General features: G+C 40.4%; 2 protein-coding genes across 3 annotated transcripts in view; one reads left to right on the plus strand and one right to left on the minus strand.

Moving 5' to 3' along the window:
• The window catches only part of si:dkeyp-14d3.1 (transmembrane protein 132C), a 164,261-nt gene extending 156,302 nt beyond the window's left edge, over window positions 1-7,959 (plus strand). Inside the window, exons 8-9 of the mRNA XM_005729627.1 lie at window positions 2,648-2,936; window positions 6,172-7,959. Of these exons, the coding sequence (XP_005729684.1) occupies window positions 2,648-2,936; window positions 6,172-7,338 (1,456 nt within the window). The 3' untranslated portion in view covers window positions 7,339-7,959. The remainder of the gene's footprint in view (window positions 1-2,647; window positions 2,937-6,171) is intronic.
• Window positions 7,960-14,172: 6,213 nt separating this feature from the next.
• slc15a4 (solute carrier family 15 member 4) overlaps window positions 14,173-17,483 on the minus strand; it is a 36,023-nt gene continuing 32,712 nt past the window's right edge. For both annotated transcript variants that reach the window (XM_013909917.1, XM_013909916.1), the window contains exon 9: window positions 14,173-15,977. In XM_013909917.1, the coding sequence (XP_013765371.1) occupies window positions 15,826-15,977 (152 nt within the window). In that variant the 3' untranslated portion in view covers window positions 14,173-15,825. The remainder of the gene's footprint in view (window positions 15,978-17,483) is intronic.

Raw genomic sequence — 17,483 nt, forward strand, 5'->3', positions numbered from 1 at the left:
AAAAAAAATAAGACTGTAGTGATTTTATTAGTGATTTAACTACAACCACTTGGGAAATACAGTTCTATGCCTCTGCACTCATCACGGGCGTAGCAGTCATGGTAATTTGGGGCTTTTTATGATTTCTCTGAACTGGACTGGAATGATTTACATCCTTAATGACATTAAAAACAATCATTTGGTGCACAGCTTTGAATCAATTTAGGATTTTCTCTAAACCACACAGGGTCATAATTCTACGTACAGGTTCAAATATATACGTACACTCACTTAAATCTTCGATTAAGGTGCTGAAGGTGAGATGAGAAACCACTTTGTCGAGGTCTGGAAGAAAGAAACCCCAAACTGTCACCCTTAGATCAGAGTACCATCTAATTAGTGGTACTGGTACATTGCACAAAGTGGGTGGAGTAATGAAGAAGTATTTCTACCTCTAAATTCTTCAACTTTAGGTCAGTTCAACAGGTAGTTGGACACAACAGAGAGTATCAGCAGGACAATGATCCCAAACAACCATGGAAACTAGTTTTGGAATGAATGAAGCAGGCGAACACTAAGCTTCTAGAAAGTCCTTCACAAACCCCAAAATTGTGGACTTTCCATAAGAACTTTGTCCATGCCAGAAAACAAACAGATTTGAATGAACTCTACCAATTCTGCCAAGAAGAGTGATTAAAAATATCCAATTGGAAGCTTGTTGATGTCTACCAAAAACATCTGGCCGAGGTGCAACTTGCTAAAATACTAAAAAATACTAAATAAAAAAACTAATAAAAATTTAATCATATATTAGTGTGATGTGTGTATGTATTTGAGCCTGTAGGTACACTTTATCCCTTTGTTGGTTAGACAAAATCCCAATAGGCTTCAAACTGGTGCACCCAATTTGGTTGTTTTTAAATCATTTAAGATATATTCAGTATAATCATTCCACCCTGGAAGCTGAACAGTTCTAAGAAATCATTAAAAGCCCCAAATTACCATGACATTCATTCCTGTAATGAGCTTAAACTTCTGACCACAACTGTGTGAGTTTGGGTGTAGCATTCATCCATCCCATCAGCATAAACGCAACATCTTAGGGATACTTCTTTTTATAACTTTGTGATCAACTCTGAAGTCTCTTTGCCTGGCCAGAACTCGAGAGTTTATGCACTAATTAGGCAAAACATTGCAATAAATTTCAAAATAAATGTTAAATTTGTAACCTTTTATATTTAACAAGTCAATGGTGAAATTTGGTGCCATAACTCAGGAACTGGTGAGCATTGGTGGTGCTTTGGTGGTTCTGTCAATCTGCCAGGCTAAAAATGTGCTTGAAGCATTCATGTTTTAACATTTTTTGCTCCTCTGTAGCAACAGCCATGACTGCTGTCATGGTTACAGCTCTGTACTCTGTCAGAATCTTTAAACATAATTACATTTATTATGTTGTACTACAAATCCTTGAATGTGAATGTGTTCACAGCCAGACAACAACATGGTTGTAATTCTAGGTATATCTTAAACTCTAATTAGAGTTTACCTAGCTTAACATTACATTATTCTCTCTAGAGAAAAACATGTCAGAATAACATGCTGTGGAAACATGTTGCTTATCCCGGGGACAGTAACAATTGTGAATGTTGCTGTTGCAGTTTGACTAGTACCTCCCTTTGACCAGAGCAGACAGGTGATTACTGGTGTGTCACAGCCTGTACTTCAGGCTCTCTGTAGTGAGTGGGTCCTCTCCCCTCAGCCCTATGCTTTGTCAAGCTCTTCACACTAACTGGATGAATATCAGCCTCCTAATGACATCTGTGAGAGTGGGATCTGTTTCCTGGCTCAGAGTACTCATCCGTCTGTTTCTGTGCAGAGATGTGTTCAATCCCCAAACACCACAAACCTGAAAATATAAGCACCAACCGGAAAACACAGCAAGTACGAGGGTCTGACAGCTGACTGCCTGTGCCATGCATCATGCTGATGAAAGATACGGCACACGGATGAGGATAAGCATGCGGAGGAAGTCTTCCTCTGCATGCTTCGTTCTTCTGTTTTGGGGTTAAAGTGTGCCTCTTTTTTAGATTACCAGTATTAGTCAAAGGGAATGGATTCATACCTACATGAGGTACAAGGGTTGGATGGCATCCAAGTTGAGTTGTTTTTTGATCCACCCAGCCTGAGTAGCGACAGATAAAATTTAAAAAAAAGTGTGTTTTGTGTATCGTTTTGCATATTGCGGAGGAGCATGCAAGTCTTTTATGTTAGATGAAAACCCTTGGAAAGACATTTTCTCAGCTTCACCTATAACTCACAGTAATCCCTCCCTTTTTTTTCTAAAATCAGTGGCATCTTCACAGCCAGATGCTCATTGATGTGTTGTTTTTGCATTTCACTTGCCAGAAATCACTTCTCAGTCAAACAATGTGACCAGTGTGTATTTTCCGTTAATGAAGTTTTTTGCTGTTTTCTTTCTGCTCCATCCGTTTCTGTTTGCTGTTGCTGCTGATTTCTCTTGAGAAAGACCTCCCAGACCTCAGTGTTTAGAGCAGGAAATCATAAAGCCTTCATCAACAGGCTATACACTAGGTTGAGTCACTGCTGTTGAGTAGCATCTATAATTGTTCGTACCAAATGTGACAGGTTACTGCGTGTATTCGTGAAGAATACCGTCAAAGAAAAATGTAATTATTTGCCTTTTTTACTTTAATGTCTCCATGGTAATCTGTCATCTCTCTCCTTGTTTTTCTTCACTTTTTCAGGTGTTGTCTCCTTTATCAGACTCAATCCTGGCAGAGAAGACTATCACAGTGGTGGATGACAAAGTGACCATCACAGAGTTGGGAGTCCAGTTGGTGACAGGCCTTTCCATGAGCCTGCAGCTCAGTCCGGGAAGTAACCGGGCCATCCTGGCTACTACAACCACACAGGAAGTCTTGCAGAGCTCCAAACAGGTCAGAATGCTTTAAGAAATTAAAAACCACAAAACTACATTAAATATGCGTAAGGGTTATTGGCTCACAAGTTTGAAAACATATTGTCTAATTGAATGAGCAAATTCATATAAATTTATACACTCACCTGCCATTTTATTAGGTATATCTTGTTAATACTGGGCTGGACCTCCTTTTTGTCTTTGGAACTGCACAATTTTTCATGGCATGAATTCAGTAAGGTGCTAGGAAACATTCCTCTGAGATTGTGGTCCATATTAACATGACAGCATCACACAATCGCTGCAGATTTGTCAGCTGCACATCCTTGATCCAAATCTGCCGTTCCACCAAATCCCAAAAAAAGCTCTCTTAGATTGAGATCTGGAGACTGTGAAGAGCATGAGAGTACAGTGAACTCGCCGTCATGTTCAAGAACCAGTTTGGATTTATTTGACTTTTGGTGTGTTATTCTGAGGGAAGCAGCCATCAGAAGATGGACACATTGTGGTCATAAATGGACATGGTCAGCAGCAATACTCAAGTAGGCTGCTGTGTTTAAGTGATGCTCAGTTGGTACTAAGGAGCCCAAAATGTGCCCAGAAAATATCCCCCATTTGAATATAACACCGGCAGGCTGAATTGTTAACAAAAGGCATGATGGAGTAATTCGCTCATATTGTTTATTCAAATTCTGACACTAACAGCAGAAATTGAGACTCATCAGTACAGGCAACATTTTTCCACTTTTGGCAAGCCAGAGTGAATTATGTGAAAAATGTTCAGATGGCTCTACAGGGAAAGGAGAAAATCTGAAAACCTGATTGTAAAACGTCATAAAGATAGGAAAAGATATTTTAGTTGACTGATGACCAAAGAAAACATCGCTTGAAACACATTCTGCTGCAATCAGGGGGAACATAAAGAGCCACATACAACTCATCAGATCTGCAGAGGCCACTGTCTTATCATCATTGTTCCTTGGCACAAAATATTATATGCAGTTACAATTATATTCATTTAAACTGTTTAAATACCCTACTATTCAACTTAGACGTAATGTAGTTACTGGAAGTGATTCAGTTTTGACACTTACAGTGCCTTTGTTGCATACAGAAAGTGGAGGTGTTTTAATAAGATAAAAAGTAAAACCAACGAATAATCGTTAATCAACTGTGATTTTCTATTAATCATGTTATCAGTTATCCATCAAAATCAAATATTTGATAGTCGATGCTCCTCAAATCTAATTTTCTTTGTCATACCTAATATCTTATTATCATCTTTCCATTTCCTTAAGCTGCAGAAAATTATAGTCAACACTTTCATGTGTTTTAATAGATAAAATGATTAATGGATAAAATGAGTGGATAATTAGCAGGTTAGCAGAAAAAGAAGATAATAATTTGGTGCAGACCCACGTATAAGAGACTTCTATGTGATTTTACTTAACAGCTCATTTCTCCTCAGAGCCTCCTTTACAAAAGTGAGCGCTGATTCTTCTCTACTAGATGAAAATTATTCACAGACCATTTAGACAGATCTGATTAAGGCAGATAATTATGTTCATTTGTTTTACATTGGCAATTATTATCACCTAGAATATTAAATGACTCTTAATTAGATGAAATAATTTTTTTTATATAAATATCAGCTGAAGCCAAAAGTGCTCAATCGCCAACTCAAATACTTTTAGGGTCTCTATAAAGTTATTTTTTGTTTGCATTACACTATCCCTAACTGTCTAAATGTGCAAAAGAAAATGAAAATAAGTGAGAGATTATAAAAAGTTATCTACATGAGGAGCGCTGCTTTGAGACAAGCTGGATGTCTTAGGACAGCAGCCCCAACCTTTTTTGGGCCACAGACCAGTTTATGTCCAACAATATTTTCACGGAACCACTACCGTACCAAAAAAAAAGAAGATTTATTCTTAACACAAGAGAAAAGACCCTGGGAAACCAAGTTAATGATCAAAACAATTAAAAAATAACAATAAAAACCTATAAAACCCCTGAAAACCATACATTTCACACCCGAGCCTCAACTCTCGCGGCCTGGTACCAAACGACTTGGCCGTGAGAGTTGGGGACCGCTGTTTTAGGATTATCAGAAACTTCAGCAGAGTCTTATTGTCATGGCTTCCAAAGCTTGTGAGCATAGTGCAGCCTGAGGGCTGGCAGTCCATTGGCATAGCCTCTCTTAACATTTAAGCTGGTGGGCAAGCCCATAGCTTCAGCCTGGCAGCTTGATTCTTTAATGAATAGCAAAAACAATACAAAAATAGAAAAATGCTAAGCTTTTTCATTTACTTCTATTTGTAGTTCCTCTTTTTTAATTAATTTTGTTATATTATTTACTTTCCTGAATAGATGTACATTTTTTTCTTCTATGTCTTGGCTAGTCTGTTCTTTTTACGGCACTCATATATTAACTCAAAGGCTTGAAAGCATGTAACGCAGCGCTTCTCTTTGGTTATCTAATAGAAACAGAAGTTTAATCTCAGAGCAAGCTCAAGCAACACCACAGTACTGTACAAAATTTCGACTTAAAATCTGAACTTTGCAATTCTGTCATGATTGCTTTTCTTTATAATTTGCTGCAGCTACTCTCGCTGTGGCTTCTTTGATCAAGCTCTCCAGTGAGCTCTCCGAGCTGCCCCGAACTATTCCACTTCACCCTTTTTTCTGACTGAGGGCATGAAGGCTATTTATCAGCTCTATCTTCTTACATAGAGTGTGGGGATAAGCAGACAGCACTGCGCTTGCAAGACCTCTGGTGTTACTAATATAAGGAGCATTGACAGACCACTGTGGGAATCTATATACTTGTGCGCCTTTGGGGGATTTGTCTCTTGGTGATATTAAAATGCAAATTGTGAAACTGCAATAGTAGGCGGCTTCACGACACCCATGTATGGCGAAGCCTCAGTGGCATGAACAATATTTAAAGTAACTGTTTGATCTTTTCTGCCCCTTGGCTGAGAGAAAATAGCTGCTGAGGTAGCTTAACCACAACTTAGTAAGCTTGACTAAAGGAACACTGAATCCAAATAATCATTATGCAGCTCATTTGAACAATTCACTATACTCCCATAAGTTAAAGCCGGCGGAACAAGCAAGGGGAGTTTCAGAGCTAACCTGTTGAAAATGATCTGTTTCCATGAAATTATGCTCTATGCAGTATTTTTACAGCATCATTTCAATCCTTTGTAATGTCTGACAATCCTGCCTCTCTCTCTCTACCTCTTTTGTAGGAGGCCTTGATTAGTGCCTGGCTACAGTTCAGTGACGGCTCTGTGGCTCCACTAGACCTCTACAATCCGGACTTTTTTGTCCTGACAGCCACTTCACTAGACGAGGAAGTCGTGACAGTGCAGCAGGACCCTTCCTGGAAATGGCCTGTCATTGTGACGGAGGCAGAGGGTCAAGGCCTGCTGGTCAGGATGGAAATGACTGTTAGTGAAGTGTGCCAGAAGTTCAAGCGACGCAGCATTATAGCTGCGGGGAACTGCAACATCAAGGTGAAGTTTGGCCATAGTGACAGCTCAAGGGGAGGGAGCAGCGACTATGGTCCTGATGGAGATGATATGGAGAACAGGGGCAGGCTCTCCTCCCAGGACAGGACTGGCCTTGACACACACTATTACGGTAGTTCGATCTCTGACATGGAGGATGGTGTGCTGAAGAGAGCCACCACAACGAGAAGCGCAATAATCCGCAGACCCAATGGGGATAAACTTTCAGTGGATGGTAGCCAGAGCATACCAATTGACTTTGCTGACTTCCCCGCACAAGTAGATCTACCCCGTGGTCGCAATGTGGACGACGAGCTCATTCAGACTGCCCGAGGGCTCACAGACCTAGAAATTGGCATGTACGCCTTGCTCGGGGTCTTCTGCCTCGCCATCCTGGTCTTTCTTATTAACTGCATTTCCTATACGCTCAAATACCGTCACAAGGAGCTCTCCATCGAGGGCCAGGAAAACATGAACCATGCTCACGACTGGGTGTGGCTGGGGAACGAGGCCGAGCTGCTGGAGAGCCAAATCAGCCTTTCGCCTCAGCAGGAAGAACAGACCTCCATGATAGACTCAAGCAGCGGCCTCGAGGAGGGCAGCCACTTACTGAACGGAGGCTCTTCCCAGAAGAGCGTGCCGAGCCAAGTGCATCGGGCGGCAGACACAGGCTGCATAGCCAAGGACAGCAAAGGAGACTCCCCCACCACCAAGAGAAAGCGAGTTAAGTTTACCACGTTCACCACTATCCCCTTGGACAATAGCTACCCCACTGTTAGCACACTGACTGGAAGCCACAGCCATGACATTAAGTGGGTGTGTCAAGACGGGCAGCTTGGAGACTCCAAGGAGTTGCGCAGTTACATGGAAAGGTTAAATGACAGTGCTTTAAAAGAGGTGGCATAATGTACTGTGTGCACTTGTGACAAACTCACCCATATGCCTTCCAGCCAGCGGAGAGTGGGTCTCAACAGAAACCAGATCCACAGTTGGTGATCGAGGAGCAAATTTACTTCAGAATCAACCCAAACTGCCAAAGGGTCATTAAACTTTGCGAGAAATGTCATGATTCCACATATGACTGATGATAAATCACTGACAAAAAACATGAGGTGGTTCTTTTGTTTGTCAGATGGTTGCCACTTAAACATTGTTTTATTATTACACGATTTAGAATCGTGCAAGGATCCCAGAACTGATCTGCAGCAAAGCATATAGAGTTTAAAACGAACAGTGACGTGACTAGATAGATATTCCGAGTGTGTGTGTGTGCACATTAAATGGCTTTGGAAGTTCTGTATCAATTTTGGATTTCTTACATGAGAGTTCTGGAAAGGCCAAAGCAAGTCAAGACAAATCTGCATGTTGTTCGGGGGGAAAAAGAAAAGAAAAACAAGAATGGCACAACTTTCCAGTTCATTGTCATCCTCCTTAGCAAGGCATACGACCTGTTATGTATATACTGAACAATCTCCAAAGCATTGTACTGTTGCTCTGTATATTGTATTTTCATAACATTTAAGGAATACACAGTAATGTCAAGAGTGTGCATCAGCTTTTATTGACTGCAGCATTGTGAGGCATTGAGTCTTTAGACTGGAGAAGGTGAAGCCAATTACACACTGATCTTTGTATCAAAGACTATTTATAAGATGTAATTTACCTACAAGCAACAACACAATCTAATCTCGTTTAATACTGGCCAGTGAAGAAAAGCATCAATACTCTCATCTTGTCCATTACAATCCAGTACCCTGACACCACAGCCAGTATATGTGAAGGAGCTTTTAAACCAAATGGCTGACCATCATGATAATGTGACATTTCCCAATACCGCCCTCTCAGTTAAAAGTTTTTCAAGGTTTGAAGAAAATACCAATTAACACCTCTGTCCCATAATTACACGCAAGGTAGGAAATATTACCTTTTTTTGGAAGTGGATCTTTTATTATTCAGATAATTGCACAAATAATAATCTTCTCTGAAAACTTCCTAAACAAGGGCAGTCGGCTGAAAAATTGCATTTTGCTCAGCGAACGTTATTATCATCACAGTGGTGTTAGGGAATTGTGTGTGCGTGAGTGTGTTATTATTTTCCATCAAGCAGAGAAATGTTCACATTATGTTAACCGTTGCCGCAGTATGAATCAGGTTGTTAATCAGGGGCATTGTCAATATTATTCGTTTCAGCAAATAGTGGCGCTACCTTGAGTAGAATTGGGGATGTCGTATAGAATAGCTTACTTCTGTCAGCATTCGGCACTAAATGGAGCCCCACCAGATACCTACACAGAGGTTTAGCAGCTTTTCCAGCTATTTTTCTGCCTATTTCCCTTATCGTGTGTCAGCTGAGAAGGTTTATACCATTTTCATGTCCGCACATTAGCTTAAACATCACACTACAGAGGCCCCAGTCACAGAAGACCCCCAAGCAATCTTTAGTTGCTAAGGGAAATGTGTTTCCCCCAACTGGTTGGTCAGTCATTGCTGACTGTTGGACCGAAAACCTATTCATGATTACTTTGGTCGCTAGCAAATTGCCCCAATCAACTGTAGTTTGCACGGAAGACACCAGCTTGTCTGTAAAGACTTGCTAACTTCTACAGGAGCAGTAGTAGACTTAGGTTGTGCCTGCTGCATCTGACACATTTCAAAAGGTCAAATTTTTACTTTGAAGACTAACACTCTCTGTTTCACTACCATTTAGCGAGTAGTTGGTGAGCGTTAGCAGACAAGTTAGCCTCTTTCATGCAAACTATAAGTAATAGTAGCAATCTGCTAGCAAAAAAGTTTTTGTTGCGGCTAACTGGCAGTAAATGCTACTACAAAAACATACAGGTAACATAATTTTCTTAGCTAACCCTTATCAAAGAAGAATATGTAATAATATGCATTATTTTTTAAATGTATAACTAATGTTTTCTGGTGTTGCAGTGTTTTAAGTGCTGATATTTCTAAACTGGGGTAATTCAAGTAGAAAAAAATTAAGACATCTATGAGCAATGTAACACGCACACACACCGTGATACACACAAACAATTATGTTCTGTCACCATGTCGTGATCCGCTTCATTTTGTGGGGTTTTCCCGCTTCTGTGGCTTTAGCGTTATCTCCAGGGGACTGAAGCGGGGGTCACAGCTGCTGCGCTCAGTCGGTGGACCGTGAAGGGCAAGGAATGCCTGTGTAGATATGGGAGGGATTTAACTGCCAGCCACAAGGGTAATGATTGATGGAGGGCCCCGGTTAATTAAAACACCACTGCAACTCTCTTTCTGCAACCACTGTTGGTGGCTTCAGCCTCTTCAAGTAAAAGCAATACAACCCATTAAAGGCACACCACATTCACCCCCTTGGGCTCCAGTTGTGGATGTGCTCATACCTGCTGGGATGTAGCACACGAAATATAATGGCTGTATTCACTTCGGTTCATGGAGCATGTTAACTCAAGTCTCATTTTTGTTGGCCTTGAAGTCTTGACTTCATGAAAAGGGAAAGGAGAAAAAAAAAGCTTCCCCAGGCCTCCATCTTAAATGGATTTTTAATTAAATTGATGATGTGAGACCAACAAACTCTCACTAATGGTTGGCTGTGCTCCCTGTGGTCCTAATGTGCCGAGCCCGAATTTGCAATTTCCAAAAGATTATTCGCTGTTTGATTTATGTTGCTTCATCTGAATTCATTTTACCGTCAGTTCACAGCAGGTTCACGACAGCTAAATGTACACAACCACCCCGCTGGAGAGGAGCGAAGAAACAGCCAACAAGGTCGGCTTGACATTCCGGTCCGACCGATTCTTACAGATGGAGTCGCAGGGAACTAGAGGCAACATTGTTTACAACGCCCCTGTGCCAAATCTGTCTCCTGTAAACACAATCTCCCACCTGACCAGCAGACCACATTGGGAAGATAAACACCACAGCACACATGAACAAATGTTCCCTTGTCTTACCATCTTTGTATGGTCTCTCAGGCAAAGTCCCTACCCACAAGATGTAAAGCTCTAAAAGAAAAAAAAAAAAAAGGTCACAAATATGTTTTTTCCAAATAAAAGTAAGTAAATTGTACATCTGTTAGAGACTGATTCAACTGCACACTTAGTGAACGAATGAGTGAGTACATCATGAAATAATTTGTGTCGGAGTGCTTCAAAACAACCAAGAGTGCGCGTGTTTCTTATAATGAAGACATCACCCAGTGCAGCAGCGAGTGTTTATCCTTTTGGACAAAAGAGGGTCTCTGTGGCACAGAAAAAATGTGCTAGTGTGTTAGTTGTGGAGATTATTCATTTGTAGTCAGTTAATTAGTTTTTGTCTTTTTTTATGGGATTTCTTGAAAGTAAGAAATAAACAACCCTGTGCAGGTATTTTTGCCCTCCAGAACCAACAAAGTGATCTCAGCACAAGCTCACAGGTACAGAGTATCAGCGATAACTCAGAACTCCAGCAGCTATAAACAACTACAGTAGCTGGCGAAAGGCTCAGCAGCATGACTCGAGCACCCAGCCATGTCATTTAGATGTATTGGCCCACTAGTAAGGGCAACATGCACAGGGGAGCGACATATCAGGCAGTGCTCTCAGGGAGGCTGAGGAATTTTTCTTCCTGCTGAAGAACAACAGAAGGTCAGAGGGCTACCAAGATACACCTGGCACAAATGGTACTCCTCAGAGTGGCTAAAAAGATTTATCTTGATACCTGTACTGTTTTATGGGAGTCAAGTCCCATTCTGCACAAATAGGATACTCTAAACCACGGGGCATGCACATAATAACTAAGGCTGATGCCGTAAATCCAGATGGATGTACGCTGTTAAAGCGTTTTTACGGTTGCTTATTTCACACATCATCTGTCTGAATGAACATCCTCACCTGCCGCCTCGCTCGGTCCTACAGAAATCAGTCTTACAAGCGACAAGACAAGCACATTTTCTGGAACAAGAGATTGGGAGAGGTTATGTTATCCTCAGCACGACTTCTTCGTTGGTGTGGCATTTCAGAAACGTATCAGACACGAGTTTAACAACCCGCCCCTTGTCCCACTTAGATTCCCCGGACTCCAGGATGCCGCGTGATTAGTTCGAGGTAAATGCTGATGATGAGTACTTAGAGATGAGTGATTTGTCTGCTTGGCTGTTTTCTTAAACGTTGTGTGTGCATTAGCTTATCCTAATTAACATGCAGCGATACCTCCTAATCCTCCAATTACTGGAGCAACATCTTAGGGAGCATCTGACGGCCGTTCATTACACAGGTAAGACTCAGTAATACAATTAAAATCAGCTTAACATTCTGTAGATTAGCCCGCCTCGCACCCCTGAAAAATCATTGACATACAGCACGCACAGTGGTCTTAATTGAGAAGTATGGAGACGCACAGACCAGAATTCACAAATGAAAACTCTTTATGGGATTAAACTTTTTTTCTTTTTGTTCGCAAGGAAATACTGTTTGATACATGTCTGCTTAGTACTAAAGATACTTGGTGTAATAGTGCCTCTAATTAAAACTTACAGTCATAATTTAATCTTCAGTTTCTGGAAGTCTTTCGTCTTTTACTTGATCTTTTATCACAACTGTGTCGCACAGACTGCAGACAGAACAGGGATTCAGCTACATCCATATTGTTTGTAAAGTCCTGTTTTAAAGCCTTCATTTTAGTGTCTTGGCCAACTGTTGCCAGTTTGAGTTTTTTTGGGGCCACATATTATCATTTGGTGTTGTTGTAAGCTAGCGCTAACTTTTGTCCTTTAATTCAAAGGGGTGAGTTCAAAGGAAATCTAATCCCATGGAGCGGTCCTACAGGTGGAGAGAGATGGCAGAGATCAACACTCCACTTTGTCCCAGAATATATAGTAAAGTGAGGCATTGCATCACATCTCGAATCAGAACATTTTCTGGACAACCATCTCTAAGATACATAAACATTTTATGGCCCAAAGTTTGAACACTTATTATGGTTACTGTGAGATTTTAGCTTGAGATATAGAGTACTTTTCAAAATATATACATCTATTGAGCCACATTCAGACCATTTTTTGGGACATTGAAATCTGAAGCAAGGTAGGATCCTGAATATCTCATTAACTATTAAAGATGATAATACTGAATGAAAACGTGGATGAAAGAAAAATGGATCAACGCATCATTTTCAAAAAACTATATCTTGCAAAGTATTTAATATATGAAGCTAGAATTTCACAGGAATCATTATATATTTCCAAACTTTGTACCAAAGGGTTTTGGCGCTTCTGTTTGGTAGTTTCAAAACCAAGACAGAGTTTAAAAAAAAGACAACACCTAGAACTAAGTACTCATCCAATCATGTAATACAGCAATGACTTGTGAGCAGGTAAAGTATTTTTGTATTAGCTGTATCTGATGTGAAACCATTGCAAGACTCTCACTTTAACATAATGATCGCTAAAGGCAGAAAACAAATTGAGTTTCCATTATAGACTGCATATAAAAGATGGTTGTAGCCAAGCTGCAATTTGTGACACCACCCCAGAGAAAAAAGAGAGGCCTTAAATATTTATTATGTTACTGCTGTGAATGTAATGTAATGTTAAGAAAATATTCTGAACTTGAACATATAACCAGAACATTTACAAGAATAGTGGGGGTTTTTTTGTTGTTGTTGTTTTTTAATGACTTGAATATGTTCAGTCTTCTTGGTCTAAAGTGATCCATCCACCTACTATCAAAGACAATACAAATGGTTTACGATGCCAGAATTAAATGCCCCTGCCCTTCCCAGCAACCTGGACATAGGCTCACTCTCGTTCCACTTATGAAGCCTCAATCTCAGCATTTTGGTCGTTGCCATTTTGATAGTTTGCAACCACAAGTGAGCAGCTGACTGAAAACAGAGACACTGCACGCTCACGTGGCAGAAAATTGTCAGTCACAAAGAAGCATTTGATTTGCAGGAAGAACTACTGACTTAGGAATTGTATAAATGCTGGAGGCTATGAATTCAATGAAAGATAAAGAGCATTCAGAAGGTTCTCCGAGGAACTGTTGTTTACTCGCACCATCATCTTAAAATACGAGGAGGCCAGCGTCAAAACTACATCTATGTGTTTTTTCCCCCAGTTCTGCTTCCACAACCGCTATGATGTGTCAGAAATTCCTCTGTACATGTGAAACAAGCCACCACGCTAGAATTATGACCTCAAGGCATTGTGTTGCTTTTGAAACATCAAGCTGTCTGCTCAGTCACTGCTTTGTGGGCGCTCTGACCAAATTAAACAGGAAACGGCCCTCCGCGAGCCTCACGGCTGGGAGGCCTTACCATTAAAAACTGATCTGTGATGACGCTGATTTCAATGATGAAACTAAGAAGAAATATGGTGCTTCCACCCCCAACAGGAATGCAAAATGAGGCTTTACACCTCTGTGTTAGCAACCTTTTCCCCCTACAGCAAGCTACAGGGCGTGTTTTTTGTAATATAAATAATTCAGGCATTCCACTTTGAGTTTGCCTTAGGACCAACAAACCATGACCCTAATCATGAAAGCAGGCTGTTAAAAGCACGATCCGTGATTCACATGTCAACAACGGTGTCGCCATGCTGCCTGAATTTAAAACACAGGATTGGAACATGTCCTTCCTGTCTTATCAATAAAACATTTGTGTCTCGTGTAATAAACTTACAGATCTGGAAGTTGTGCAACAAAGCTGTGCTTGCATGAGTGGAAACTAACCAGTACAGTGATGTGACAGACAACTTTGTTAGCTTCAAAAGTTCTTCTTTATTTAGGCACTGGCTGAAAATGACAAAGAAAAGTCACAAAATAATACACTTTATTAATGGGAACACATAACACTACAAAACATTATCACAGTTCTGTACCATACTGAAATGTAACAGGACTTTTTTTGATGTGACTGAGATGACAACATAATTACACATACAGTAAGCAATAGAACAAGAACACATAATTATCTGATCAAATAAACGCAAACAGAAAAAAATAATCACTTGAAGAGGTGTTTCATACTGTCAGTGAGATAGAATCTAGCTTTTTTTTCTTCTTTTAAATATACAACAACGCAAACGTAACTTCATTTAGTTCGGATCATAAATGACGACGACTGTTCTGAGCTCCCGAAGGCAGGTTTACATTTCCAGGAGCTTTATGTCACATGACACGATTCCTAGAGAGCCCTGAGTTTTCTTCCTTCATGTGTTCGGCTTAATTCTGAGGATTGAAAACGCACAGACGATGGTGCACACACACACACTTAATAGTATAAAAGTAAAACAAATGAATCACAGTCTTATAAATATAACAAAACAAAACAGAATTTCTGGTAAAGCTGCAAAGCCGTGATAACACCGTAAACGTTTCTGACAGCAAATGATTCGAAATAATGTAAATAATGTCACAAATGTTATGAATTTCTCAGTACTGAGATGGCATCACTGTGAATGCGTTACATTTTTTAACTGTTATGCATCCATTTCACTGTGATCCGAGCATTAATGCCACAAGTCTAAATACAGAGATTTTTTTGTTGGGTTCTGTTAATCTAACATTGAAGATATTCGATTTTGCAGCTTGACCAGAAATGTAAAACCGAAGCGTCACAGGAGTCGTGGAGTATTTCTGACATGAGGAGGTATGTATGTATTTATGTATGTATGTATGTAGGAGTCATGTAGAGTGCTATCTGAGCATTTACAGGGTAGATTAAAGTGGCTTTACAGTGACTGATCAAACAAAAAATGTGTTTGTTTGAAATCTTCTCCAACAATCGGCATCTTGAACAGCAATAATTTAAGGGACTGTTTCAAAATTACCATCAAAACCAATTCCCCTTTTGGTGCGATCTCTTCCAAGATACTGCGTGAGTGGGAATGAAATAGTGCTGATTCTCGAGAACATTTAATGCACGAATACCCGAGATTAAGGTTAAGGACCTAAATGATTTAAATACTGATGTGTCGTACCAGAATAAGTGAAATGAACTGTCTCTGTTAGATAACACAAACACAAATATCTGTAAAACAACTTTGAAAATATTCAAAGGGATCACATTTTATGGCACCGTTTCCTAAGTGCAAATGATCAAAGAAAGGCAACAGGGGCAGACACGCGCACAGAAGTAAGCAAGTACAGTATGAATAGTTAATCTCTGTACTGTAAGTGGTATTGCTGCAGTCACCCAGTGATTTTAAACCCATTACCAGGAAATCTGGAAATTACTGGATATCCAAAGCACTTCAAAACTAAATCTTACATAAAAAAGGGTGTAGTTATGACAGTTACAACTTCTTCGCTCAAACTGCTGTATTATAATTAATAAGGGGTTCTTAGAGCACTGAGTGATTTGACGAGGGGGTGACCTTAGTGGGCTGCAAGTTTATGAATGTGCAGCCGTGTTGGGTCAAGAGGAAGCGCGTCTCTGCTGCTGAAGCCCTGCTCTGGCTTTCTGCTTGTCGTACTTGACCGAGATAATAAGGAACACCAGCAATGTGACGCCCTGGATCCCCGCCAAGAGGAAGAAGTAGTAATGCAGAGAGCAGTCATTGATATTACCTGCAAGAGAACAAAATAAGGACATGTTATTAATAGAATATGTGAGAGTTTAGCTGAGAATGTGCACGATGAAACTGGCATTCATGTAACTCTTAAAAAGTTGGGAGCTGCATGAAGGAAAAAAAAAAAAGAAGACAAATATGGAAATCTGGAGAACAAAAGCATTGCAACATATTCGGAGGGTGACGGCAGGAGGGTTCTTTGTCACAAAGTACTTCTCCACGTTAAAAGAATACCAAAGGCAAAGGTAAATGGCCACGAGCTTGCAACTGTGTCAGGTTGCTGTGTGTTCAGCAGACATAAAAGGGGTGCTTGAAGTGAGCATGTTAAGGAAACACGATTCTGTCAGGAATTAGGATGGAGCGGGTGAGTGGGGGGGCTGAGGGCTTGTTACTTCTCATTTCACCATTGTGAAATCTTGTGAAAGTGAAGACAATTGACCTCACACTTCAGCGCTGATAAAGGAAAGCGGTATTGAAGCAACAGAGCAATGCAAGCCCTCAGCTATGATTCCAGCCCAGGAGTCTTTCATCGGCATTAAAGCGATTTTTGTTCCTGGTGGGACTGGGATGTGATTAAAGAAAAGAGAAAAAAAAGAAAGGTGGAAAAAATAAACTGATGCTTCCACTGTGATCTGTGGGACTTTCTTTTCTATTTTGGAGCCAGGAAGAGAAGACAAAAAGACAAAGCAGAGGGTTGCAGAAGACAAAGAGGAAGCAGTGATGGTATTTGCTGACATTCCCTACCCATTTATTCCTAATGGATTTGGCAAATCCAGCCCGACATCGGCCAACTTTGACTGTCTTAGCATTTGCTACACTGTTGGCTGAAGTGGCCATTCTCATTCAGCGACAAAGCTCGAGAGGACAGCTTAAAACAAATCCTGTTTTGGTCATGCTAGGGGTTTACATGAAGGGCAAAGCCGATACAGTTGGTTTCGCTGGTCAAGTATGGTGACAATTGGATTGGCATTAAAGCAGCTTTTTGTACAAATGACCGTGCGAGACAGATCAATTGACTTTCAGCCAACAGCATGAGACGATGCTGTGAACTACTCTGCTGGACACGGAGGGATTTTTAGGCTATTATTATTATTATTATTATTATCTATAAATGTGGAAATGTGAAGCCCAGAGTAATCTGACGGAGAAGCAGGCTTGATTTTAATTAGATAAGCGTCTGAATTAAGTCAAGTTCTGTGTACTCACATGGAGTCTAATTATATCTGTCAGTTTAAAGTTAACAGGCCCCTAGGTTAAGGTAGTATTTGGTATACAGCATATGGTCTAAGATTTTTCATTTATTTCATTCTTTTACTTTTCTAAAGATTTCACTGAGCGATTAAGAAACATGAACAGTGTGCTGCAGGCATGCACTCACTTACTGAATCACTGAGATTACGTTTAAAGTCAGCAGTTCTAACACACAGTGAGGTTGAGCCTTTAGTCTAAACACAAAACACAACACAAACATCTCTGTGCTTGTCCTGCTAGACCTCAGTGCAGC

This window comes from Pundamilia nyererei, unplaced genomic scaffold (genome assembly GCF_000239375.1).
Source record: "Pundamilia nyererei isolate P.nyererei 1_Seehausen unplaced genomic scaffold, PunNye1.0 scaffold00033, whole genome shotgun sequence".
In the NCBI taxonomy this organism is placed as follows: domain Eukaryota; kingdom Metazoa; phylum Chordata; class Actinopteri; order Cichliformes; family Cichlidae; genus Pundamilia; species Pundamilia nyererei.